Genomic DNA, 27,659 nt, shown 5'->3' with positions numbered 1-27,659 from the left:
TTTGAAGCTACCTCAAAGCTCTTGAAAACAGAACAACAAATTATAACTTAATTAAATTTACACAACAATTTTATATTTCTTCGCTGGGATCTTTGAGACCTGAAAATTTGGCTACAGGACAAACAACTGGGGGAGTTAAAACTCCTGATGTAAATAATAACTGCTATAATAAAAAGTGCAGTTACTCTTTTAGCTACAATGGCTGAGGATTCAACAACCTGTCAATCTCCTTAGCTCATCTGAATGATAATGTGTGATGACCAGGTGAAATGAGGAAAAGCAGCTCTACTCAGCACCACTCCCATTCACAGCACAGCAGGCACCATCTATTTCTAAGCAACAGATCATTACAGCTCTGATGGCTGACAGATGGTGATGAATTGGCGCTGATACCAGTACTGGACAATTTTGGAGGCAATCAGTCATACAAACTGCTACATCACTTTTTATCCATCATGTAGTCATCATGTGAGTCTGAGATCCAGACAGAACCACCACCTACCTCCAACCACTCATCCATTTCACCCAAGATGGATAGTACCACAGGGATAATCCCTGGGCTTGTTACCTCATGCATAAACAGATGTTTATTCTGATTGAAACAATCGCAATTCACACGACATTGACTAAAATCCCACATATGGCAACTTAATAAAGTCTAACAAACTGCCTACTGCAATCAGTAGAATAAATACACACAAGACCTGAATTCTGAGAGAGGATGGTTCTTCAACTTAAAACGAAGTGAGATACCGTGGAGGCCAGTCATTTGTCCTTTAACCAATGCTGTCATCTAGTGGACTAAATGTGTATAAACCATTGTTTCTTTCACTGCCACCCTGTGTGTGTATATATATATACTGCGTGTATATATATATATATATATACACACACACACACATACACTAACGTCACTGAAGACAAAAGATCTGAGAGTAAAAATGTCAAATTGTTATATTTTACAAAATACAACCCTACAGTTAATTGCTATGTTGCGAGTGACCTATACGCCTAATTAGAACCACCACACTATACTAACCCTGTACTCACACTGCAATCTTAGGCTTACACATTGCTCACCCAGCATCTCACCCAGTAATCTGAATCTGCATCATCAACCTCAACAACAGAATGTAATGGGATTACTGAACTGCCTGGCTTGAAACACCTGCTTATTATTTTTTTTTTTTAAGAAATAATTTAGAAAAGACTTCTGTAACACTAGTCACACTAATTGGACAGCTGACCTTTCTCTGGCTCAAAATTGCCCACTCAGCTGTCTGGAAGCCACATTGTCGCATCACTCACAGGCTAAGAGGATAGCTGAACCCTGCTGACTTGGACATACAAAGGAAAAACCCATATGTTTAACCATTCAGTGTGTGCAACATTCAAGACACCAGTTACATCACAAAACGTGGCAGTTAGACTTGAAATCTTATTGATGAGCAGTTGAATTGGTACTCAGGACAACGGAAAGGTTTCTGGGGGTCATCCGTTTACCATAATGAATAGTAAATTAAAAAGTTACTTTTACAATAATGGCTCATGTTGAACTATCATTCTACTATCTACTGCTGAATATTCAAAAACTGAGTCTCTAGTGTCCCTGGTCTGACTGTTGATCAAGCCTATATACTACAATAATGTCCATTAACATGTTGAGGAAATGGAAAAAAAACAACAGTGACTGATTTAAGTAGAATTCATCCAACGTGGTAACGTGTTCTCAATGTCTCCAGCAGATGTCACACTAAATATTTATGAAACTCTCGTAAGTAGATTACTGACAATGTAAAGTGTCGGCTACAAAGGACTACACCAAGAAGTCCAGCTTAAAGTACGCACTCTATCAGAAGCAACAGCAAGGAGTGCCGGTTTGTGCCAGTTTAGCAGAATCTGATAATTCAACTGAAGTCTCTGAGTCACATCACACCAACGCCAACTACAGATCCCATCATCCACAGATATGAATGCAGCCCCCCCCTCCCTCACCCACCCCGACCTTCAGCTTCGACTACGCGTAGCGCTTCTGTCCAATCGTTAGTTCAGGTTTTATGATTGACATACGAGCCAAGAGCTTCAATTGGTTTCTATGAGGTTTCTAGGAAGTGAACGCCACAACTCTAACCACCTCCCACATGTGAGCCCCGTAGCACCACGCACAGCGTGTGAAGGAGAGAGAAACCGGTCGGGAAAGCAACGTCACTCTTCAGACCACCGACTTGATATAGCGCAGCTGACAGACAGTGGAGCGGAGCGGCGTTGTCCGAGGCAGGTACCGTACCGACTCCATTTTTCCCCAATATATGCTCAACGTCTCAGAAACTGGCACTTGGTTTCCGACAAAACAGAGGCAAAGTAGGTCGTATTAGATAAGAACAGGGTGGACGCTAGGGCCTGGCAGACTGTAGGCCTGTTATTCTCCACGCACTGTACTGACACAGACAGCCCGTGTGAAGCCTTTCTCTCACGGTCAGTCCAGCTGCCAGTAGCCTACTGGTCAGGTGCCTTAACAGACACCGCGCCACTTGTTTGGAGAGGTACCTAATCAGCTAATTCAGACGAATATTTTGTCATCCTAACAAGGCTGTTAACATCGCTCTGTTTGGTTTCTGGCCGGGTTACGGCATATGTTTTACTCTTTTTTCCCCACGTCTCTTCAGGTGCTGAAGCGATTACAGCAGAAAGATGGCGGACGACCCCAGCGCGGCGGACAGGAACGTGGAGATATGGAAAATCAAGAAGCTCATCAAAAGTTTGGAAGCTGCCCGTGGGTAAGGGACTCGATTTGAATTGTCTGTCGATGTAGGGCCAACTGTACTAGAATTGCTCCGGGCAATGGTGTGAATGTTCACCGCCGCAACAGCTGGAGATCGGATAAGTGGGGCCGAATTTGGGAGTGGTTAGCTTAGCATAGCTAACGTAGCTTATCGTAGCTTTTGCTGCTAGCTTGCTAATTGCTAACTGTTATATGCTGTCGCGTTTACTCTGTCCAAAGATTGGAAACATTGTGCAAATAATGTGGAAATATGTGATTTGATACGTTTGTGTTTCTATGCCATGGCTGACATTGCGCAGAATGATACATTAAGTCCCAGAATGGGTATAAAGCCTGGGAAGATAATATTAGCTGTGTTGCTAATGAGACCCGCTAATAGACGTCATCTGGGGAAAGAGGCCGCCATGGGTGTCTTTAACAAGAAAGCACGTTGATGAGGAAGGAAGGCCGACTGGCTCACAGTTGGATGTCCACATGCCGCGTTAGAGCCATTCCACAGCTTTAACTGACGTTTGCCTAGCTTTTTACTATTGTGGATTATGTGATAGAGCTTCTTTATTCCCTCAAGAGTCCACTAAGTCAGTTACCTCATGGCACGCGAGCTGCTATCCGTTACGTCCAAGCCTTACCGGCTTCAAAATGGGCAGTTGAAAAGAAATCCAGATCATTTGTTTGTTTGTGCCGATACTGTGGCCTTCTTGAATATCAAACACGACATCAGAAATGTGGGTGTTGCTACACTGGCTTGTAGCTTGCTCTGCGACAGCTTGTCATTTAATGCTGCGCAGAATTTGCTGTCCTGTGCTCTACCGCCTGCCATGTCACACACGGTTGACCATTTGCCCTACATTCATCCAGCTGCTGCTACCTGCCTGCCTCAGTGCTACTGTGTGTGTGTGCGTTTAGTGTCAGCCTGTACTGGTATGCTTTGTCTCTGATAGGTAGTGAATGGAGACACATTGTGAAGCAGTGGAACTGAAATGCAGTCCTCGGCTTCAAGGACAGAAATTTTCTACTCTGTATATGAAAGTCACGTTTGTCCTTCAACCTTTCATTTCTTGTGAAGGTGATATTTTGCAAGGGAAGGTTGTGTGTTTACAAAATGAACTGAGAGTAAGAGGTGGAGTCATCATTAAAGTAATACCATGAACAGGCCAAAGTTTCTGTTCCAAATAATCAAAGCGGATTATTTTTAGTTTGGGTAACACTGTCATCTCAGTGTCATTTTGACGTGAATATGAATTATGTTTTTTGTGGTGTGGCCTGTTGCATTTTAGTAGAGGTATAGCACTAACAATTTTTTTTGTGAATGTATGCCTAAGTATTTATCTAAGCACTAACATTTAAAACCTGTCTCCCTTTAGTAATGGAACCAGTATGATCTCACTGATCATCCCTCCTAAGGACCAGATATCCAGAGTGGCCAAGATGTTGGCTGATGAGTTTGGAACTGCTTCCAACATCAAAAGTCGAGTCAACAGGCTCTCTGTACTTGGGGCCATCACCTCTGTACAGCAAAGACTAAAACTCTACAACAAGGGTATGTGTTGGCACTAAAATTAAAGTCAAAATCTTAATGATTTTCCTGTGAGATTTTGTTTTTCAGGGGCAGCTGGTGAGAAATAATTCTTTCTGGATTTCTACTGTAATTTTTCCAGTAAGGCCAGGTGGCTGCTCAGATTAAGTTGTTGACATTTAGACAAATATTATCAATGCAAAAATGTCATTTCAGTGGCTGTGGCATCTGACTTGTGCCTGTGCTGAATTTATAAACATAACAGGTTTTATTACAAGAGGCCTATATTGTACTGGAAATTATTTCAGTGCAATTGTTCAACACCTAATTTAACATGTACATTTTTATACATATTTTGTGTGATGCACCACCTTTCAGCTTGTGACCAGCTAGTAAATGAGAGGGCAATATTTAAAATGGTCGTATAGTCATGAAATTGAGCGAACTTCATTTTACTTGTTGCTTCATCAGATTCACTCTGAGCTTGCTTGCTTACAGGTGTTTCTTTACTGAATCAGGTGCTGATTAGTGGAGAAGTCAGCTAGTTCACATTCTCTAATACAAGTGCACCTCAAAAATCAGCAACAATATCCAATAGCATTAACAATTCTCCTGTACAAAACTGTAACAAACAATGCAATTCCATTAGACAGTAATGAGAGATGAGATCCTTTTAAGAGGGTGAATCAATGTATAAGATATATCGGTGTACAAAGTACCGTACATACATTTCCTCATGTGTTTGAGCATGGTAAATTGAGCTGTATTTATATAGTGCTTTTCTAGTCTACCAGCTCTTCAAAGTACTTTACAACATTTGCCAGTTCAAACACACATTCATATCCTGATGCCGTTGGCCATGTGCTCATCGGGAACAGTGTAGGGTTTCCTATCCAATCCACAATATGTCTATGCTGAGACATTCCCACATTTATATTCATTAGTGTTGTGAAAAGTATTGACAAGTCACACTTGAGTAAAAGTAAAGATATCATGCTAAAATGCTTCTCTGGTTCAGGTGAGAGTCACCCATATGAATACGACTTGAGCAAGTCTTAAAGTATCTGATGGTAATTGTACTTAAGCTTCAAAAGTAATTTTTAACAACATACACACCTAAGCATAAAAATTAGAAGTAAATTATATGTTTACATGTATGTGTATACTGCATTGACCAATTATCAGAATCAGTGTTTAAGCTATGGTGATAACATAAATTGGTGCATAAAGTGCATTACTTTGGTTGTGATGCAGCGTGAAATTTTCAATTAGTAAGTAGTAACTTGACAGTGGTATAAGAAGTGAAAGTACCATACAATCATGTAAAAAAAAATAAATACACAAATAATAATACAAATAAAAGATCTACAGGTTCTTTCAAAATGTAACTGTGCATTACATTTAGTGTTAAACTATTTGTAAACTTATTGAACTTATCAAATGCATGTAGTGAAGTAAAATTGCAACCTTTGCCTCCAAAATGTAGTGGAGTGGAAGGATAAAGTAGCAGAAAATCAGAATGCTCACGTAAAGTACAAATACCTCAAAATTAAGCAGAGTAATTGAGTAGATGAATCTATGTACAGAACATGACTGTCACACATACCCTGATGGAACAGCAGTCTGGGGTTTGCTGTCTCACCTGAGGATACTTGAATGTGTAGCCAGAGCTGGTGATTGAACCAATAACTATCTGATTTGTGGGTGATGCATTCTACCTCTTGAGCCACAGCAGCATTAAGAAGGCTTGATGAAACTTACTAATTCCTGATGACTGTGCTAATGATGCTGATTTTTCCTTCAGAAAGTGTACATTACTTGTGCACCTGCAACTGCACAAAAACCTTGTTTTACTAATCTAGTGGCCTCTGCCTTTATTATTTCTTGGCAGTGCCCCCTAATGGGTTGGTTGTGTACTGTGGCACCATTGTGACAGAGGAAGGCAAGGAGAAGAAAGTCAATATCGACTTTGAGCCTTTTAAGCCAATCAACACCTCCCTGTACCTCTGCGACAACAAGTTCCACACCGAGGTGAGAGCTTTTGCTTGGTTTCTCTGTCTGCATATATTTTTCTTGTAAACAAGATTCTTTAGACATAAACTTTGTTATCTGAACACTTTTTGTCACATTTTCATCGTTGAGTCTTCCCTCACTTCCCTTCTTAACACAGGCATTGACGGCCTTGCTCTCTGATGACAGTAAGTTTGGCTTTATTGTGATCGACGGTAGTGGGGCACTATTTGGCACACTGCAGGGCAACACCAGGGAGGTGCTACACAAGTTCACTGTGGACCTGCCCAAGAAGCACGGTACTGACCCACAATGTTCATACAACACTCAACTTTTGATATTTTCAATTGCACAGCATGAACCTTTAGAAAATCGAACAAATATCACTTTGTATTATTTTCTGACACATTCTAAAGGTCGTGTCTGTTATCTTTCATTCAGGCAGAGGAGGACAGTCTGCTCTGCGTTTTGCTCGTCTGAGAATGGAGAAAAGACACAACTATGTGAGAAAAGTGGCTGAGACGGCTGTCCAGCTCTTTGTGTCCAATGACAAAGTTAATGTGGCGGGAATGGTCTTGGCTGGCTCTGCAGACTTCAAGACCGAGCTCAGCCAGTCTGACATGTTTGACCCAGTAAGTCTGTGTCTGTGTGTGTTCTGATAAAAAGCAGTACCAGTTCAGTATTTAGTAGTTTAATCAATATTCAATAATTAATTAATGTTAATAACTTTCCACACTGTTCAGAAACAATCTAAAACAGTTACAATTAGTTTTTTTTTTCTTTCAACTAAGGTGTTTAATCAAGTTAACTTGTGACACACACGTGTGTACACTCACATACACTAGTAATCATCAAATATTGTGAAGAAAAAAATAAAATTGGCTTAGTTTAAATTACATAACATAACCTGTATCATACCCCCTATTTTAGGTATGCTTGTGAAAATATTTAATTCTCAAGCCACCTGGTTTGGAGAAAAAAGTTAAATTGTCAGCATGCTGTGTGGAAATCTGTATAGTAAGTTTGACCTGCATATTTCCTACAGAGGTTACAGGCCAAGGTTCTGAAGCTGGTGGACATCTCTTATGGAGGAGAAAATGGTTTCAACCAGGCTATTGAGCTCTCAGCAGAAGTTCTTTCTAATGTCAAGTTCATCCAGGAGAAGAAGCTCATAGGTGAGTTGTTGTATTAACACTTGGAGGGGAAAAAGTGTATCTAGATGTGACCAGTAAAAGCTAAAAGAAGCAAGGGTAGATATTATCCTAACGGTTGTCCATCTCCATAGGGCGGTACTTTGATGAGATCAGTCAGGACACAGGGAAGTACTGTTTTGGTGTGGAGGACACACTCAAAGCCTTGGAGATGGGAGCAGTGGAAATCCTCATAGTCTACGAGAACTTAGACACAATGCGCTACATTCTACGTGTGCATGGGGCCGAGAGCAACGGAGCAGAGAACGGTACACAAACCACATATGTCACACCTGTCATCACTGAGAAATAAGGTGAGATATTATGTTATAATTCCATAATCTTTATCTATGTTGTTTGACTTTTAGATGAGAAGACTTTGTACTTAACGCCAGAGCAGGAGAAAGACAAATCTCACTTCACAGACAAGGAGGTGAGCTCTATGGGGGGAAACAAAAAAAAAAAAAGACTAATCCCTGTGATTAAAGATTTGTCATAACATTTGTTCCCGACTTTGATTGTTTCTCTAGACGGGGCAGGAACATGAGCTGATCGAGAGCATGCCACTGCTGGAGTGGTTTGCAAACAACTACAAGAAATTTGGAGCCACATTGGAGATAGTCACAGACAAAAGTCAGGAAGGGTCCCAGTTCGTCAAGGGCTTTGGAGGCATCGGGGGTGAGCACATTGTCGTGTACAATAGGGTTTATGACACACATCAAACGAGGAAGACAGGATGATATTTGTATCTCAGTGGTTATTCATTAAGTTTGTTTTCTGTGGCTCAGTTAGTATATGTGCTGGTCTTCAACGAGGGCCAGGTTCACGCCTCCATGTATAGTCAGGTATACACTCTGCTGAAGTGTCTGTAGGAGTAGTAATGTATGGAGTAATGTAGGACACATAATAAGCCACATTGGAGCTTGGTCACAATAAAAACTTGGAAAATATGGAAGGAAGGAAATATGTTGAACGCTGCACTACAGAACACATACAAGGCGCTCTACCTAAAATCACAAGACATAAACCTGTACAGAGTAGTTTATGCCTATGACTAATTCTGCTTTAAAACAAAACAAAACAAAAAAAAACATTTCAAACCACTTTCAGTATCCAGTTCTTATTTACATATAATCTACAAGGTAGCAGCAGCAGCAGAGTAAAGTAACGGACCTCCGCACTTGATTCAGACAGACCACTTGTTTTTGGAGAAGCAAAGAAAGTAGTTATAGTGAAGGCTAATTAAAAGGACCATGAATTCCTAGGGTCACTGAGCTGTATTGGCACTGGAAGTTGTCCTCCCTCCTGAGAGGGAGCTCTAACAATTTCGATGTTTTCAGTAAAGTTTCATATTAACCCTTTCTTAACTATTTATATGTTGTTTCAAACATTTATCTGAGAGCGTGTGATTCATCTTGCCAACCATATCTTATAAGAGCAAGAGCATTCAAAATAATAGACAAGTAGTTCGTATGAAAAAGGCATTAAACACACAAACTCCTTTAATTCTTTGTTTTTTGAGTAAGGAAACCAATAAATGTTCCTGATACATTTCCTCTTCTATCCGAAAGTAAGTTTATATACGATTGTTTCTGTAATTGAGCAAGTATTGCTTTAAAAAAAAGAAAGGAGGACTTCAGAAAAGGTTACTTTTTGGATACAAATACTCCCTCTTCATAACTAATGGGGATTAGCTTATCCTAATGCACATTCTTCCTTTAATGCTGCCGTGATCTAACCAAACATGACATAAGCAGGCCAGCCATCTTAGTATCCTTGTTAATCTATCATCTTTGTTTTCCCCAGGTATCTTGCGGTACAGGGTGGATTTCCAGGGCATGGAGTATCAAGGAGAGGACGATGAGTTCTTTGATTTGGATGACTACTAGGTAGTCGGGGACTGATAATGGGAGAAAAAAGAAAAGCAGAGGAATGAATGAAGAAATAAGGAAAGAAAAATGCCACCTCTCGTGCAGCAAGTGAGGTGCAACTGCGTTGACCATATATATGACAGACACACCTTTCAATTTACCTGTTGCATACACAAACTTGCACATACATTTCATCTGTACACAAGACAAAGTACATCACGCAGACTGAAGAGGAGTGAGATTTTCTTTCATCCAGAGAGGGAGAAAGCCCTTCCTGAATAAATCCCTGCCTTAGAGTGCTGGTTCCTTCCCCTAGTTGGATTGGACTTGACTCATTTTTTCTTTTTTTTTTTTTTTTCCTCTCCTCCCCTCCATTTTGAATGAACACAACAGCAAGTTCCCAGATTCCTTGTTGCCCCTAATCCGGTCTGAAGATGAACTTTGGACTCACTCCTCACATATAGAAAATATATTTTCCTTTCTTGCCTGATGTCCCTATCTCTCTCTTCTCCCTTCAATGCTTTCTCTCTTTTTTTTTCATTTCATTTTTTTACTGGTAACTGCTGCTGTTGTATTTTATGAGAGTGGGGGATTTTTTTTACCTGGGTTTCTGTAGAGAAAGGGGGACAAAGTATTAAATTTGAACTGCTGAAAACCATTGCTACCTCCTCATCTGCTGTGGTCTCAATGCTGGTCTGTGTCTGTCTGGTTTCTAGAGGGGCTGACCTTTTCTTTGCTCTCCAGACTTCAAAATTACTGTATTGTTAAAAGTTGAGTGTGAGTGATAAGCATACATTGCAGCTTCTCTGGGTTTCTTTTATGTACATGGTTCATCAGGAACCACCATCTCATGTTGAAACTGAGTTAATTTTACAAAGAAGAAAGCAAAGGTGTCCGATCTCTTGAATATAGGTATTCCTTTGTGCCCTCCTTGATATGAATTCAGATAAAATGAAATTCTCAAATTTTTCCAGAATCTGAATCCCATGTACAAGATTTTGCTTACATATTTGTTTGCTTTTGTATATTGATCTGTTATATCTTCATATAATAACAATTATTATTTGCATTTCTCCATTGGAAATAAGATAAAATGTAAAAATGAGTTTCATTTGCAACTGGATTTATAGACAGAACTGCTTAAAGAATTTGTTGCAGAGCGGCCTTCTCAAGTACACTCAACCATTTTTTTTTTCTTGAAAATGATTTCACGCAACAAGCAAACAAACAAACTACATGAAGGACTTTGTGTTTGTGAATTAGTAGGCCGTCAGTGTTGAGGAAGAAAACAAAACAGCCTTCATGTTACAGCGTTAAATATGTCCTGTGAAGATAATGTTACAGATCTTGGACATCAGGATGTGAGTAATTCAAACATATGCATGATCTAGGATATTTCTTCAATTCCTGTGGGGTTTACAGGAAAACATCAACACAGGTGAACTAAGGTAAAGGATGACTAACTTAAGTTGTGGTTGAATGTCTGGCTTATTGGGTTATCTGCATTTCTGGTCTTGCATCAATCCATGATTATACATTTCCAGGTTTTATTTAGCAAAGCTATCTAGTTAACTAACTTTTTAAAATGTCACTATTGTGTCTCTTCTTATTCACAAGCCTTCATTTTAACCATTCATCATCCTGTGTGGATTTCTAAATTATGCAGTTGGATGGAAATGTGCTGAAAACTAAAAAAGCTAAAGGGAACAACCTTAAATCCTTGTATGACAGCTTATGTTGCTATTTCATAAAGATTTAAGTTACAATTTCCTTTAATCACGCATGACATTAAAATAGCCAGAATCCAGCAGCATTTTATAGCAACGCTATGCGGATGATTGATTTTGCCTTGGTATATTCCTCTTCAGGATAGCAACAGCATCTTCATCCATTTGCCCTTTTGTTTGGGGGAGTCACCGGGGAAGCCTTGGTAGCACGATTAGCCAATTGATAAAAGGTAGAACTGTGAGACCACGCCCCCCTCGACAAAATCTGTCCAATCAGCGCGTTTTTCATTGCATGGGCGTTCCCATCCCCCACCCACCCTTTTGACACTGCCCTACCAATGCTGTGTGGTTCTGCGAAGTGAATGACGTCTCTGCATTTGCGGGCCGCCGACGCAGGGCTGGGTTTCCATTTTCAGAGCGAGTTTCGGGGGGGATCGTCAACATGGAGCCGGAGATGGAGGACAAAACGTTGGAACTGATGGTAAGATTCGTTTCATTGTGGCATCCTGGACATCCTAAGTGTTCAGTATAACTCTTATATTACGGGAAGCGCCGAGGCTCGATTCGACGGCAGGAATGGGCTGAAGCGGCTTGTCGGTAGAGGTGGAGGAGAAAGGAGGGGGGACCAGAAATCAGAGGGAGGGCCTGAAATTATCGATATTTTGCTAAGAATGCCCCGCATAGTGACCGGGGTAATAAACAAGACTTGTTCGCCAGCATCTGGTAAATAAAAAACATATGTTGTTTTGAATAAATTTGGTTAACCGTGGGTAAATAAAGATGTTGATGTTCAGTCGTCGGCCGAGGACAGCCGAGGATTCTCGGGGTATCGTTCACTGCGGTGACGCTGCGCCACTTTAACTGGGCCCTGTCCGATACTTAGCCATCCAGCTAACACAAGCTAGAAGGCAATGAACCACGTAAATTTATGGGTATTATATTGTCTAGTTTATGTTAAGACAGTCTACATTGTACTAGATGTGTGGGACGGTCAAATAGATTCCATAATATAATGGAATGTAGCTAAGATCGTAACAATGTTCTGCTTGTCTGTTTACAGTCTAAAAGTGCGTAGAAGGAAGTGTATTGCTTTTTCATTCACATAGCGTTACCACGATTAGCGAGGTAGCAATTAGCTTAATAGCTAGCATGCTAAAAATGCTAGGTATACTTGACAGCCATTACGATACCAAAACAGTCAATTTGTCAGGGCGATAGAAACACTTTTGTTAACCAGAAACAAAAGGTGATTATAATATAGCTTTCCTATATAAGCTGTCAAATTTGGTCCACAAGTAAGATAGTTTTCTTGTGGAATAATGATTTCTTTTTCACTTAGCCACCTAGGCTAACGTTAGCTTACTAATAGGTAACATTAACGTAACAGGGGTCAAAGTGGCCGTAAGGAAGACGTCAATTAAGATAAGTTACAAATGTGTTACGTCAATGAACGTACATGTAGATAGTTACAGTTTACACTCGGCTGGCAAGTATTCATCCACCATAACTGAACTACCACACAGTCCTCAGTTTCTCTAGCAAACATCAATTGTGTCGCCATACTATTGACAAATCAAGCTAGGCCTAGAAAGTAATGCGTTAGACTGTTGAGTAAATGATATGGACGAGACGTCTCTTGTGGCACACCAATTTACCCGAGTGAACAATTCGTGCCTATTTTGCTAAACAGTTTTAAACTTAAAAACTACATATGCTTATAGACCTTGAATAAGCTACGACGATGGCTAATAATTGCAAGCGAGACCAATTGGTATTTTGAGTCAGTAGATTCTTTAACAGCAGACTTTAAGAAGGCGTTAAATTTAAACAACCATTAAAATTACTGTGTGAAGACAGGAAAACGATTAAGATGTAATAGATACACTACGTTTCAAATCTTTCGTTGGTGGAGTTTATTTGGCTCTACGAGTTAAATAATTACACATAGTGATAGTGACGGATTATTGGTGTAATATTGTATGAAAGGTAATTTACCTGACAAGAGCACATACTGTATGTAGGCCATAGACATAAAATTCACATCTTTCCTTTATTTTCTTGCACTGAAGGATTACACATATCATTCTTCATTAAATATTACACATTCTTCTAGTAAGTATCATACATTTATGCAGGATTAGGATACTATTCCAGGGCTACCAAAAACTTTTAATTTCATCTGGATTGTGTCTGTTTAATTTGATTTGATTTTTTTTTGTCCCAGTGTTATTCACTAACCACTCATGAGAGTGGGGATGGCAGAACAGTGGGTGGGGTTTCTGTCAAAACATTAGTGACAGTAATTGACAACTAATCCCATTGCCCCTCCCTCTCCTCTTCCTATCCCCACCCAGTTCATGTCTAATAATGCTTCTGTGTGTATGTTTATCAGTCTCTATCTTGTGTGTGAAGGAGTGTGTGTTCCTGCGCTCACTGTGCCAATGTGTGTGTAGCTCTAATACTGGTTTTTCCCCTCACTATCCCCCGCCTCCTCCCTTCTTCTTCTTTTCTCACTTTTGATGGTTATACACCTATCTCTTCTCATTTCCTTACAAAACCTTATTTATTTGTTTATTTTTCAATTATTTTTGAATTCTTGCACTATTTCACACTCCACCTGTCCCTTTCCTCACCACCTCCTCACCACTGTCATCCATCTATCCATTCATTAATCCATTCATTCATTCATGTCCTTTGGTTTCCTCCACCCAACTTCCTTCATCAACCCCCCTCTACTTTTCCTTTACTTCTCATCTCTGGTCTCTGGCTCTTCCCTCTCTCTTCCTCCCTCACCCTGTCCACTTCGTTCTCCTCCTCCCTTCCTCCCTTCCTCTCTCTCTTTCACACAGTGCTCTGTGCCTCGCTCTCTCTGGCTGGGCTGCTCCTCGGTGGCTGAGAGTTTGTGTGCACTCAGGTGCCTGCAGAGCATCCCCTCCACCCGGGCTCACAACCAGGTTCTGCCTCTCTCCTCTTAATTCTGCTGCTCCTCCTCCTCTCCCTTCCCTTCTTCCCTCGCCATCTCCTCACCCTTCACTTTTCTTCGCCCACTCCACACAACTCCTCATACCACCTTGGTGAGGACAGCACCCACTCACCCCCTCACCCTCCTACCTCCTCACCTTCCGTTGTCCTTTCCTCCCTGTTGGAAGCATACTGCTCTCAGGTTCTTCTCTGGTGTGCCCTCAAACACTCTTTGCTTGAAGCAAAATTGTAGCTTTGTAAACTGTAATTGTCTTATTTACATTCATGTCAAATCACAGTTTTTTGCTTCTGAATTAGGCCCCAGAGTGCTTAAAAAGTCATGAATACTGGAAAGTTTTACAATCCGATTAGTCTGAATAGTACCCTATTTCTTAACTGCTTTGGTCTGAGTGGAGAGTTGGATGCAGTGGATACCAGAGAATAACCCTTCATTGAGGAGTAACGTTTTCTCCCCTTCTACCTGGAGGTGTGAGGACAGAGGTGGGGGGGTCTTCCTTCAAGCTCTGAGAGGCTACATGCTTGCTTGCCTGCTTGCCTGGCCAAACATGGTCTGTCTGTTTTTATTCCTCCTTCCTTTTCTTCTGCTCTGCATGGTCATCAACACCAACAAGCCCGTTTTGGCTTCTTGTCTTGTTTGCTTTGGTCTTGGTACCTGACCATTTTGTTAGTTTGTTTGTGTGGTTGTGTTAGTAACAACCAGTGATAGAGAACATGTCTATTGATTTTGGTTCTTGGTTACTCATTTCCACATGTAGCTACATCCTTAAACTAGGTGAATATCTGCACTGAGCAAAATTTGGAATGGTTCTTGAGAGGATTCTAGATTTTGCTTGAAGAAGAATAGCTAGATGATGTAGTAATCCTGTGTTTAAGGCCTCAGGAGAAGCACTAACATACTGTTAAAATATTGTAAGGTTGGCTTCTTGTTTAGCCTTTTATTCGACATCAGTCATTTTCAAAGACTGTGACCAGTCATCACCTACACAGATACGTGATCACTCTGAACCTCTCCTAGGTCCCATTTCCCATATCTGGGATCAGGGTGTATACGTTGTTTAAACTTAGGAGTGAACCTGCACATGATTTGATGTTGGTGTGTTGAACATGCAGTTATGCTCTCTGACATAGTTCTACTGTTCCTGCTGATTTCTGGAGAGTTTGCAGTGTCTTATTTAGAGTCTCCATGCTTAAGGAGTGCATTAGATTGATGAAAATGTTAATTTTACAGTAACACATTTGTTGAAGATGATTTCCTAACATCAGTAATCCAGCATTTCCTGAGCTACAACTGAAAGCAGTAAACATCAAGCCTCTTAAGAGGATTGCAGGTCTTCATGTTGGTTTGTTTGTATAAAATATTGATTGTAAGATCAGTATTGTTGCCCATTGGCCTGTGACTTCCAAAGAAATGTATAACACTTATTAACACTTATTAATAAATAGCAGATTGAAGCTTCTTTACAGCATTTAAAGAAGCTTCAATTTGCTATTTGTTCATCATTACTATTGTTATTATCATTATTGTTGTTATTAAGTGCACAAGACCAAGACTGCAAATGCTGAAACTCTTACTCTATTAGTGTCCATTAGTGATTTGTGCTGTAACCCTGTTATTAAAATGACTCAGGTCTCTCTTGTTGTCTCTCGCTTGTTTTAAATGGACTTATAAAGGATTCAAACCATTCTAAGACTTTACTCATGCTAGAAATGGGTGGGATCTGGTTGCCTCCCAGTTTTTTTCTATCCTCTCTATATGCAGTAAGAGCACAATCTGATTTTAGTTTCATTACAGTCACCCCTGAGCTGCTGCCAGTGACATACCCAAGATGCTGCTGTTTAATTTCCTGTCCAGACTACTTAGCCCACATCACAGACAAGCAAGCAAATAGATTCCTTTTGTTGTAATGCTCAGTTTTTTTTCCACTCCATGTGTGTGTGTGTGTGTGTGTGTGTGTGTGTGTATATGTGTATGCACGCGTGTTTGTGCGTGCACGCCTCAGAAGTCATAATGGTTACCCTTCCTTGGCTGTGTTTGTGGCACTCTTGTGTCCAGTGCTGTTCACATCGCTGCCTTGGCTTTTATAGTGCCTTTAATAAAGATGCCAAGAGAATAGAACACTAACCTGCACCTTCTCTTTGTTATGTTCTTTTTCTACAGAACACATCAGGGATGGAGTCACAGAACCTCGTGGACGATCTGTCGCCAAAGAAGAACACAGTTCTCAAGGTGTGTGTGTGCATCTGTATTTGTTTGAGTATGTGTGTAGTAACCATTTGTGTATCCGTTACCACAGCCTGGTTAAAGAAGAAAATGGAGATCTAAAAGTTGTTTAAATTTACAGATTTCAAATGTTATATGTTCTACAAGAATGACACATGATGTATGAATTGTATACATCTGTTTTCCACCCGGGGGAGTCCTCGTTTTAAGGTTGATAATAGGCTTTTGCGTGTTTCAAACTCAATCAACATTTAAGAAAGTGCAATTAATTATTAATTTGGATTTGCAACATTCTTCAATATCAGAGTTGTTTATGGATATCCTGTTCCATCTATGCATTTTCTCTATTCCCATATGTACATTAATACCACTGTGGGTTTTATAGTGGTTTAAATTAAATTAACTTTGTCCATTCTGCTGTAATCATCCTCTTTTTGATCCTGTGCTCAAACTGCTATAAGACCCAATACAGCAACTTTCAGTTTCAGTCCACACTAATTTCAGTGATGGCTCAAAAGACTCACAAGTTATTGAGATGATACTGTGTTTAAGATGCTGCTCAAGAAAAAAAACACCTAGACTAGAACTGTGCTTGAACTTGACCAGTGTCATTTCAAATGAATCTCTCAAAATACTAATCTAACTCAAACGCTTATAATAAAATATGTCATGAACCTTGATGTGCCTGTGATCTTAACAGCTTAGTAATGGACCTGTTGTGGGGTCCCGCAAACGTCCGTCAGAGGGCAACTATGAGAAGGAGAAGGAACATTGCATCGCTCTGTTTGACCAGTGGTCAGAGGCTGACCAGGTGGAGTTTGTCGAGCGCCTGATCTCCCGCATGTGCCACTACCAGCATGGCCACATCAACTCCTACCTCAAACCTATGCTGCAGAGGGACTTCATCACTGCGCTGCCAGGTACAAAAACATACACTCATAAATGCAACATTTAACAGCAACCACTTAAGTGTTAGCTTCATAGTTAGGTACACACAAGACTCATCACTGTAATTTTTTACTGAGGAAAATTTGGAATGGTGTTTGAGAGGATTCTAAATTTTGCTTCAAGAAGAATAGCTAGATGAAGAGTAATCCTGTGTTTAAGGCCTTAGGAAAAGCTAAATCATCATCTAAAATCAATGATCCTAGACTCCGGATAAACTAACTACATGAAATCCTGTAAATTTTGGAGAAGGCACTCACTCAACCCATTCTCTTCCTCCCTCCAGCCCAAGGCTTGGATCACATAGCAGAGAACATCCTGTCCTTTTTGGATGCACGCTCGCTATGCTCGGCAGAGTTGGTGTGTAAGGAGTGGCAAAGGGTCATCTCTGAGGGTATGCTGTGGAAGAAGCTCATTGAACGCATGGTCCGCACTGACCCACTCTGGAAAGGCCTGTCTGAGAGACACCAGTGGTGAGGATGAACATAGACCCATTTACACACACACACACACACAATGCTAGCAATCCTACTTAGGTCTTACATTAAGACCTTAAAATGTCTGACACTCTGGAAGAAATTAAGTGGATGATTTCTGAGTTAACAGAAATCATTAGGATGGTCTTGAGTGTCTGTTGAAGGTAGAAAAAAAAATCCCAGTGGGAACAGAGCAGATGTCATTTTTAAATTTTTCTTGCCTTAGGGAGAAATATCTGTTCAAGAATCGCACGTCAGAAGTACCACCCAACTCCTACTATCACTCCCTTTATCCCAAGATCATCCAAGACATAGAGGTAAGACAGTGAAATGTATTCAGATATTTACTTCTTCAAAGTGTCACTCTGCTGTCTGCAGGGCCTGTAATCTAGTATCTCAAAAACTCTAACATGAGGGGACTCATCTGGAAATGCATGTTTTTGTTTTATGAAATATATGTGACATATCACACTTTGTTAATATGATTTTATTGTTTCAATCTTTAACATTTTCCACCTTGCTAAAACTTACATCTGTTTCTGTCCCCTCTAGTTAACATTATATAAAATGATATTTGCCTTTGTCTAATTTCTATTCATCTACAGTGCAACTCTCTCTTTCTTTGGTTACCTTTTGTGTTTCTCATTCTTATTGTTTCTTTCTCTTTCCTCCAGACTATTGAGGCTAATTGGCGATGTGGCAGACACAACTTGCAGAGGATTCAGTGTCGCTCAGAAAATAGTAAAGGGGTTTACTGTCTTCAGTACGACGATGACAAGATCATCAGTGGCCTTAGGGACAATTCAATCAAGGTATGTGTGTATTGAACATTGAGAACACTATGAGGTCTGTGAAATTACAGTTGCAATCAGAAATATTCAGCCCACTCACCTCAAAACACATTATAGTGATGTGGATGAAAGATAATGACAGAAAAACTCATTAAACAATAAAAAATATTTATTGATACATATGTGATTTATTTTGATAAAAGAAGTTGACTTAACTTTGAAGTTCAAATGTATGTAATGTATGTAAAATGTAACTGTTAACACCAGTGCATGTGCACTATTAGTCAACCTCCAGCTTTAGTACTTTGTGGAGCATCCTTTAGCTTTTATAACTTCGAACAAATGTTTTCGGTAAGTGCTGACGAGCTTCTTACACCTCTCGATCGGAATCTTTACCCATCCTTCACATGGAAAAGCCTCTAGCTCAGTGATGTTTGATGGCTTCCGTGCCTTCTTTAAATCCCACCAAAGACTTTCAGTCGGATTTAAATGACTGTGAAGGCCACTCCAGGACGTTCCAGGATCTTTTTCTCAACCAAGCTTTGGTTGACTTGGAGGTGTGCTTGGGATTGTTGTCTTGCTGGAAACTCCAGTGATCACCAAGGTTTAATTTGTCAACAGAAGGCATCACGTTGCTCTTTAAAATTGCCTGGTATTTCTGGGAATCCATGATGCCAAATGCACGATCGAGATTGCCAGTTCCTGCCTCAGAGAAACAGCCCCACATCATCAATGACCCTCCTCCATGCTTGACCCTGGGGATAGTATTCTTCTAGTCATAAGCCTGGCCTTTCGCATGCCAGACATACCGGTGGTCCATGTGTCCAAACAGTTCCAGTTTGGTTTCATCAGTCCATAGAACTGTCTCCCAAAAAGTCTTATCCAAATTCCTCCTGGCATATTCTAGTTGACTTTTGATGTTCCTTGTGGTCAAGAGTGACGTGCGTCTTGCAGTCCAGCCATGAAGTCCTTGTTTATTCCGTGCACGCCTTATAGTTGCCACTGAACTTGTGGCTACCAGCCTTCATCATGTCATCCTGTGGGTGTCTTGCAGTCACATGGAGGTTTTTCTTATTTGAAACTTCCTTATAATGCTCCCAGTGGTGTCTCTTTTGGAAATCATCTCATACCCAAGGCCCTGCAGGTATAATGAAATAATCTCCTCTCATAGCTTTTATGGAAGTTCCTTTGTCTTTCTCATGATTGCAACTCACTTTGAATACCTTCATGGGTGGGGTTTATATATGCATCACTGCTGAAGCAAATGAAGGAACATTATAGATTTCCCAAAGGCTTAATTATGTTTCATTTCCACTTTAGGCCATAAAATCTGTCAGAAAGCTTTAAAAACAACAATGTTATATAAGGGTTGAATAATTGTGACATGGCTGTCTTAACAAAATATACTAATGCACACAAATACTAAATCATGCATTTTCTGTGTTGATTTTATATATCTCTCAACTTATTAAGAAGTCATCCAAAGCAGAATCTTGCTCTTTGAAAAAACTTTTATCGATTAAATCCTTAAAATCCTTGGGAGTTGAATATTTCTGATTGCAACTGTATGTACTGGCCTGTTTTGTCTTTGCTGCTGTACCCTGCCACCCTTTGTCTCTTCTTCTAAACTTTCTGGTTCCAAACTACCTCAGAGATCCATCTGTCACATCCTGATTTAGTGGTAAATCTCCAAATATGTTCATAGAATGAATTTTGACTTCCTTCTTCTTGTTCTGTTTAGAGTTGTTCATATAAAACAGACATAATTTTGTTTTTTACAGTAATTCACCTTTATACAGACTTGATAAGAATCCTACAACATTTTGTTTTGTTTACACAGTAGAGAGTGAGGTCTGTATTTCCCACACAGGAATTATCCATGATTACTGCACTCTTTTTACAAAATCTTTTGTAAGGGCAGAGTAGTGTCGCCCACTGATAACTGATGTCTTTGATCAGCGATAGAACTTGAGTCACATTTCAATTTGTGTGAAAAGCTATAGTGCAAATGAAAATCAATACAATTTAAAATCTTTAAGTGGCAACTGCAAATCACATTTTTTTCTTATGGTTCATATACTTAAAATATTTTTCAAGTTTTATGACTTTTTTTTTTTTTTCTTTCGTCCTTGCTGCTATGGCAGTGAAACATAAAGTAGGCATGTAGGAGTTTGCGCTGCTGGCACAAACTGACAAGGAGAAGTAATTAACATTGATCCCATTTGTAAGTTAAAGCACCAGCAGTGGAGAAAGACAAAAGTGTTGGTTGTGAGAAAGACTCTGTGTGTGGTTGTTTTCTTCCAACCTGGGTTTGTGCATTCATGAATTGAATCTTTTCTGGCTCAGTATGGCTTATTACATTATTGTCTGTGGCGCTGAGCTAAAGCAGCAGACACTGAGACAGAACACAAGTGAATTACAGGATAAAAGGGCTCTGCTACAGGCCCATTATTTTTTCAACTTATCTGTCTGGCTTGGAGGGAGAGGATAGAGGAAGATAATGAAAACGAGGGGAGAATGGAGGGAGGAGAAGAGCAGATTTGTCTTATTGTTCTGGAGGAGTCTAACGCACATCCAAGCAAAAACTCAATGGCTCTTATGGATAACACACAGAGCTTAGCACAGCAGTGGGTAAATGGGGCATGAACACAGCTGACAGCGTAGGCCATTCTTAACATGACCTGAATCCGCTACCTTTTCACGTCCACTTATTTTTCCTCTTTCTCTGTCCTCCTGTCAATATCCCTCACTTCGTTTCAATCCTTTTCCTGCTTCTGCCCTTTTCTACTCATAGATCTGGGATAAGCAGTCTCTGGAGTGTCTGAAGATACTGACCGGTCACACAGGCTCAGTGTTGTGTCTGCAGTATGACGAGAGGGTCATTGTCACCGGGTCTTCTGACTCAACTGTCAGGTACGACACACAACTTGGTATTAGGGGTGTGACATTTGGCTTTGAGGCAGAAGCCGATGACATGGTGGGGAAGGCCAAAGTGACGTTATGTTCCATGGCAAATGGCTGGCTGGCCACCTGGTATTAGTGCTGCTGTTGGATATGCATGGTGATTTTAGATTCCATGCTTCATAGGCTGCCTTTGAACATGCATGGTGTGAATTTAATTTCAAAACTAGCCACACCAACTGGTAAATACTTGTCACTTCCTGTCACAGCAGTCTTCCATGTAACATTTGTTGGGTATACCCAGTGCAGTTAGTGATGGATTGGCAGGATCGCTTATGTATGTTTTAAAATTAATTCATAGTGGCCTGGGCCTACGTTTTTTTTTAAATAAATTTCTGTTTCATAAACTTCAACTCTCTCTCAGTGTATGTTAGATGTTACAGTGTAATGTTTTGTGTTGCTTCAGTCGTTATTAGAAGGGAGAGAGATGCACTGCTTGTTCTCTGCTTGCTGTGCTGAAACATCGATTGCTATCCCCTAAATACACTGGAAGGCTGCAGTAATAAATACAATCATACATATATATATATATATAGTAAATTGTTCTTCCACACTGTAACATGGACAAAACTATGCAGTGTGTTGTTTCCATGAGGAAATAACTTGTTTTGTTACATTTCTTTCTCTTCAAGTGAAATCTTGGCTGTTTTTATCATTTCAAAACCTGCCAGGAAATTGATGTAAAACGTCTCTTGCAAAATGCATCTCTACTATCAAAGAGGTTAAGTGCCATTGATTTAAGCAATGTCAATTTGCAGAAATTAATTTTGACATTTAAATAATAAAGTATTTCTTTAAAATGCGGATAAATATATTACAAAACAAACATTTCTTAATGAGATTCACTGTCATTACTTGAGTTAGCGCGGTATGTTTTATTGTAGATATTTGAAGATCTGGCGTTGTTCTGTATGTTAACACTCATTTGGCTACTGCACACAGAAGCTCAACATTAATTCTCTTATTACTTCACACTTCAGCCATACTCCCTGAGCCCTATCCAAGGAAAATGTGACTTCACTTCCTTAGCAACAGCTTGACAGGCACTTTGTTTGTAGGTTTGGTTGTCAGCTTTTCCAGTGTGTTCTGCCTTTAACTCTCAATGCCCAGTGGTGTAGTTCAGTTCTTTAGACCTGCTCATGTGTGTGTGTGTGTGTGTGTGTGTGTGTGTGAGAGAGGGACTCTATTGTGAAACTAATAAACGTTCTTCTGTCTCCATTGTTTTCCCTTTTGCTTTTCCCCCATTACATGTCTTTTCCACTCCCAATCTTCAACCTTCTCTTTCATTTTGACTACTCTTCTTTCTTTCCTTCTAACATGTTTCTCCCATCTTTTTCCACTTTTCTCACCCCTTTGTCATTTCTTCCATCTTTTTCTCACACCCCTCCCCTCTCATTCTGTATCCTCATTTTTCCTTCCTGTCCCAATCCACCTTTTGTTTTTCATTTTCTCATCACCTTTGCCCTCATCATTTGGCTGATCTCCCATCTCTCCTACTTGTTTTTTCTTCCTCCTGTTTGCCTTCATCCCTTTTCTTCTAACACTCCTCCTCTGCAGAGTGTGGGAGGTGACGACGGGTGAGGTACTGAACACACTGATCCACCACAACGAGGCAGTTCTTCACCTGCGTTTCGCCAACGGCCTGATGGTCACCTGCTCGAAGGACCGTTCGATTGCTGTCTGGGACATGGCCTCTCCTACTGACATCAGCCTACGTCGTGTCCTTGTGGGACACCGGGCTGCTGTAAATGTTGTCGACTTTGACGACAAATACATTGTGTCCGCCTCAGGGGACCGCACCATCAAGGTAACAAGAACAGCCAATCATGAATTAAAACCAGAGACCAGTCTCACTGCAAATTAATTTGCCAAATGGTTGTGTGAAAGATTGGAGAGAGAAAGTTGGACATCACAAAGCTGTATTAGTTATTATATGGACGGCGATACAGTCAGGGAATCTAGAAATCTCTAGAAACACTAGAAACTTCTTCTACAGTTTTAAACCCAAGTGTTTCATTGCTTATGTGTACTCGTGAATAAGTAAGGCTGTTGGTTTACAAACCTTTCTGTGTCTCCCGTCCCCCTCGTAGGTATGGAGCACTAGCACCTGTGAGTTTGTGCGAACTCTAAATGGTCATAAGCGGGGCATTGCCTGTCTACAATACAGAGATCGTCTGGTGGTCAGCGGCTCATCTGACAACACAATCCGGTATGGCTGTGAGATTAAACATACGGCTGAAAGCTCTTTGATTACATTGCTGTTTTACTTAAATTAGTTTCATGATACAAAATGTTGTTGTTTCAAATAATACTTTACCACTAAAAACTAACAGGTGTGGGACTTTCTATTGAGCTATGTGTTTACTAAGGATTCTCTTTCTCCAGGTTATGGGATATAGAGTGTGGGGCATGTTTGCGAGTGCTGGAAGGTCATGAGGAGTTGGTGCGCTGCATTCGCTTTGACAACAAAAGGATTGTCAGCGGTGCCTACGATGGGTCAGTTTTCTACACACACACACACGCGCGCGCACAGAGTGCATACCCACACATGCACAAATTTGTTTCTGATGTTGTTTTCTCATGTTTCTCTCTGCAGTAAGATCAAGGTGTGGGACCTGCAGGCAGCCCTGGACCCACGAGCCCCTGCCAGCACATTATGTCTGCGCACTCTAGTGGTGAGTATCACCGATTTAGTCAGGTGCCGCACGGCTGACTGATGGCAGCGTCATAAACTGCTGTTTCTTTAAATCAACCCAGATGTTGGCTTCAAAAAGCACAACTGTAAGGGGTTTTCACTTTAGTTTTAGGGTTCACTAATAATTTAATTTCACTTCTTCCAAGTTCTGTCGTTTTGGTGATTTTGAGAATCATTAGAAGTGACTGCTCATTTACTAATTTTCGGTACAGTTAGTTTGAAATACAGTAGTCCTGCAATCAACCAGTTTTATGATGGATTAGATGTTCAGTTTTTGTTTTTCAGGGAAGTGCAGATTTATATCTTTGCTTGTGTTGCTGTTGAATTGTATTTCATTATACTGAGAGGTGCTTGGAATACTAACCTCTTTTATATAAATGGGTGAACATTGTATTTCTACAATTTTTACTGTCAAAATGTTTTGGAAATGTCCATTCTAATAAACTTGTTGGTATTTATTTGTGATGCCTTGGATGTGGTGCTGGGAACAGCACTGAACTTGGGCCATGATCTGCCCATATGCTGAGTACATTAACAGAATGTCTTAATTCTCTGTGTTTTCAGGAGCACTCTGGCCGTGTGTTCCGCCTCCAGTTTGATGAGTTTCAGATCATCAGCAGTTCTCATGACGACACCATTCTGATCTGGGACTTCCTGAACGTCTCGACCAACGGCCAGTCAGAGGGACGGTCTCCCTCCCGCACCTACACTTACATTTCTAGATAGCAGGTACAAACACACACACGTTAACACTTAACTGATAAGACCTTTCTGTAAAAATGTTTCATCCTGCACCACACATCAGGCTGTGTGTGTACTAGGGGTGGGCGATTATGTTATCGTTTACGATATATCGTCAAAAACATGTCAAACATGTCATCTCGCGATAAAAACGATAAATTCCCATTGATGACGCAAGTAAGTGCGCGACACACTTGCAGCCCAAAACGTGTGGAATATTGACAACAATGGCGGAAGGCGGAGCAGATACGCCGGGCAGCGAGGAGCTCGTTCCTAAACGGGGCTCCAGCTCCGTCATCTGGAACTGGTTTGGTTTTTAAATGTCTGACACGGAGCAGCAATTTACCACGTGCAAGGTTTACGAACAAATAGTGCATACAAAGGACAGTGACACGACTAATTTGTTACACCACCTCAAACACAAACACAAACCGGAATACGACGATAGCGTCAACTTCATCCAAAGAAACCAACTCAGACGAAACTTGCCGATGCATTTGCTCATTCCACACCGTATGATGATCAGAGCAAACGATGGAAAGAATTAACAGAGGTAGTTGTGATTTTTATTTTTGCTGTTTGCACTGTTTTTTTACTGCCTGTGTGCCAAAAAAAAGTAATATATTTTTAATAAATAATAGATTCTGTTCTCACATTTCAGACTTGTTTGTTTGGTGTCACTCACTACATTTTTGCAGTACAGGTGCACTACTTGAACTTAATTGATGTAGTTTAGTAGCCTTTATTATTATTTTGGTGATAGATTCATAGTCAAAAAGATTAGGCTGAATTGGTGTTTATTTATCGTCATTTGTATCGTTACCGTGATTAATACCAGAAACTATCGAGATAAATTTTTTAGTCCATATCGCCCATCCCTAATGTGTATCAAGTTCAAAGAATCCCTTTCAGTCGGTATATCTGTGCTGCTGAGTAGACCCATGTGTGATTTCATACTCTTTTCTGCCCTTTAGGTGGCGCTATCCACCGCATCCTTTCATGGAGGGGCCCAGAGCTGATTGGTTGATGGGTGCATCCATCATGGAAAGGAGCCCATCTCTTCTCCTTCCTCCTCGTCATCTCTCTGTCCGCCTCCCACCCTGCCCCCGCCACCTCCACTGCCCTGCCCGTTCTGACAGACTCTTGAGCTTGTGCCCATTGCCTGCCAGTACCGTGACATGCACTCACAGACACACGCACACACAGATCGACACTGGTGAACAATCCGTACTACAGGGCCAACGCAACTCTCCCAAGAAGTTCACCTTCTACTAGTAATTTATGTTTTGTAAAGTACACTAATGGCAGTATTAACTTAGACATTATATAAGTCACAAGCTCCCTTTTGTCCCCTTGATACAAATGTCAAGCAGCTTCTGCTCCTCAGTTTTCAACCCCTGCCAAAACTGGTTTCCACAGATATGGAATTGCTTATAGATATATTTACATATATTACACATGTGCTGCACACACACACACACACACATATACACATATACATACATACAGTGGCACAGTTGGACAGAGGATGACTGGAGCTGTGTTGCGGGAGACAGAGACTCTTTACTCAGCTCTAGAAAGGGGGGAAGGATTGGAGATGGAGGGAGTGAAAAAGGGAGAACTGTGTAAGGGAAAGATTTCCCCACTCCCTCTCACTCCCTCTCACTCGTCCCTGTCTCTCTCTCTCTCTCCCCCTCGCCCCACTCCCCTCTAACCCCCAGAGATGCACACTCGCTTGGAATATGGGGGCGCACACGCTCACGTTTGCGTGAGTGTGTGTTTGTGTATGTGGACTTGTGAAACAGAGCAAAAGCGTCAAACAGACAGACATGCATGTGAGGTTGCCTTGGATACAGCATCCCGGTACACCTCTGCTTTTTTTCTCTTTAACTCTTACTTTCTTACTGTTTTTTTTTATTACTGTTTTTTTTTTTCATTTTATTTGAGTATTTTGGTTCTTAGTACAAAAATCATACTAAGCGTAGTCCTCTTCCTCTTTCCCTCTCTTTCTCACTGTCTTTTTCCTCATTCTTTCTTCTAACTCTGACACTCATCTGTCCCTTTCACTTCATCTCTCTCTCCTCATCATCTACGTGCTTGCTTTGGTTATGAGAGAAGCTGGAACTCAAGAGCTCAAATTTAGCTGTAAACGGAGTTGTCTTGTCAAAAATTGTGTTGTATATTAAAAATGATTTTTTAAAGAAGAAAATGACCTTATTGTGAATAAAGTACTTGACAGTGGTGGAGTGTTGAGCCAACTGTAACGTGAATGAGTGTCTAATTGTCTGTCTGTTCTTGTCTCTGTGTGTATGTGTGAGTGAGTGGATTTGTGCTGCCTTTGACATGTAGACACAACAGTCACGACTTTCAGTTTCAGATGCTTTCTTTCATACTTTAGACAAACAGCAGGGAACATGTGGCTGACTGTCCTGCTGCCAACAAAGAAATTTAGTTATTTATTTGTTTTGTTAAATGGAATTTCTGACTGTTCACAAGAAAACACTGAAGTTGTTTGACGAAAAAAAAAAAAAAAAAAACCTTAACTCAATAACCGGTTACCAGATTTTTCTGGAGATCAGAGCATCTTAAAAGTCCCCCTGAGTTTGTTCGTTTCACCAACTGAACTGGGCCATTTGATTACAGATTTTATGTTTTTTTATTTTTTTTTATTTTTTGTGTGTGTGAAACTACACTCTCCAAGTTCACAAAAGAACATTAAAACCATGTGTTTATATGCACACAAGTATCCTG

The 27,659-nt window shown here is 40.5% G+C and overlaps 2 protein-coding genes across 6 annotated transcripts; both read left to right on the top strand.

Annotated features, from left to right (window-relative positions):
- The first annotated feature begins 2,117 nt into the window (after positions 1-2,117).
- etf1a (eukaryotic translation termination factor 1a) lies at positions 2,118-10,027 on the top strand. 3 transcript variants are annotated; one of them, XM_046405805.1, is made up of 11 exons: positions 2,118-2,278; positions 2,667-2,777; positions 4,147-4,322; positions 6,190-6,329; positions 6,469-6,607; positions 6,750-6,940; positions 7,354-7,483; positions 7,594-7,767; positions 7,867-7,931; positions 8,029-8,176; positions 9,305-10,027. In XM_046405805.1, the coding sequence occupies exons 2-11, from the start codon at positions 2,692-2,694 to the stop codon at positions 9,385-9,387; spliced, it is 1,332 nt and encodes a 443-aa protein (XP_046261761.1). In that variant the 5' UTR covers positions 2,118-2,278; positions 2,667-2,691; the 3' UTR covers positions 9,388-10,027. The 3 variants fall into 3 exon arrangements, with proteins under 3 accessions (XP_046261761.1, XP_046261762.1, XP_046261763.1); XM_046405806.1 differs by having other exon boundaries at positions 2,122-2,274; XM_046405807.1 differs by having other exon boundaries at positions 2,125-2,543.
- A 1,393-nt stretch (positions 10,028-11,420) lies between these two features.
- On the top strand, positions 11,421-27,166 carry fbxw11a (F-box and WD repeat domain containing 11a). Of its 3 annotated transcripts, none has more exons than XM_046405803.1 (13): positions 11,421-11,577; positions 16,237-16,305; positions 17,000-17,219; positions 17,531-17,717; positions 17,947-18,037; positions 18,395-18,532; positions 21,306-21,424; positions 23,030-23,279; positions 23,563-23,681; positions 23,858-23,968; positions 24,069-24,147; positions 24,732-24,896; positions 25,883-27,166. In XM_046405803.1, the coding sequence occupies exons 1-12, from the start codon at positions 11,539-11,541 to the stop codon at positions 24,891-24,893; spliced, it is 1,584 nt and encodes a 527-aa protein (XP_046261759.1). In that variant the 5' UTR covers positions 11,421-11,538; the 3' UTR covers positions 24,894-24,896; positions 25,883-27,166. The 3 variants fall into 3 exon arrangements, with proteins under 3 accessions (XP_046261759.1, XP_046261760.1, XP_046261758.1); XM_046405804.1 differs by lacking the exon at positions 11,421-11,577 and adding an exon at positions 11,700-11,819; XM_046405802.1 differs by lacking the exon at positions 11,421-11,577 and adding an exon at positions 14,030-14,050.
- The last annotated feature ends 493 nt before the right edge of the window (positions 27,167-27,659 follow it).

This window comes from Scatophagus argus, chromosome 12 (assembly GCF_020382885.2).
Source record: "Scatophagus argus isolate fScaArg1 chromosome 12, fScaArg1.pri, whole genome shotgun sequence".
Taxonomy (NCBI): Eukaryota; Metazoa; Chordata; class Actinopteri; family Scatophagidae; genus Scatophagus; species Scatophagus argus.
Note: the sequence above shows the minus strand (reverse complement) of the source record. Positions and strands in the feature narration are given on the sequence as shown.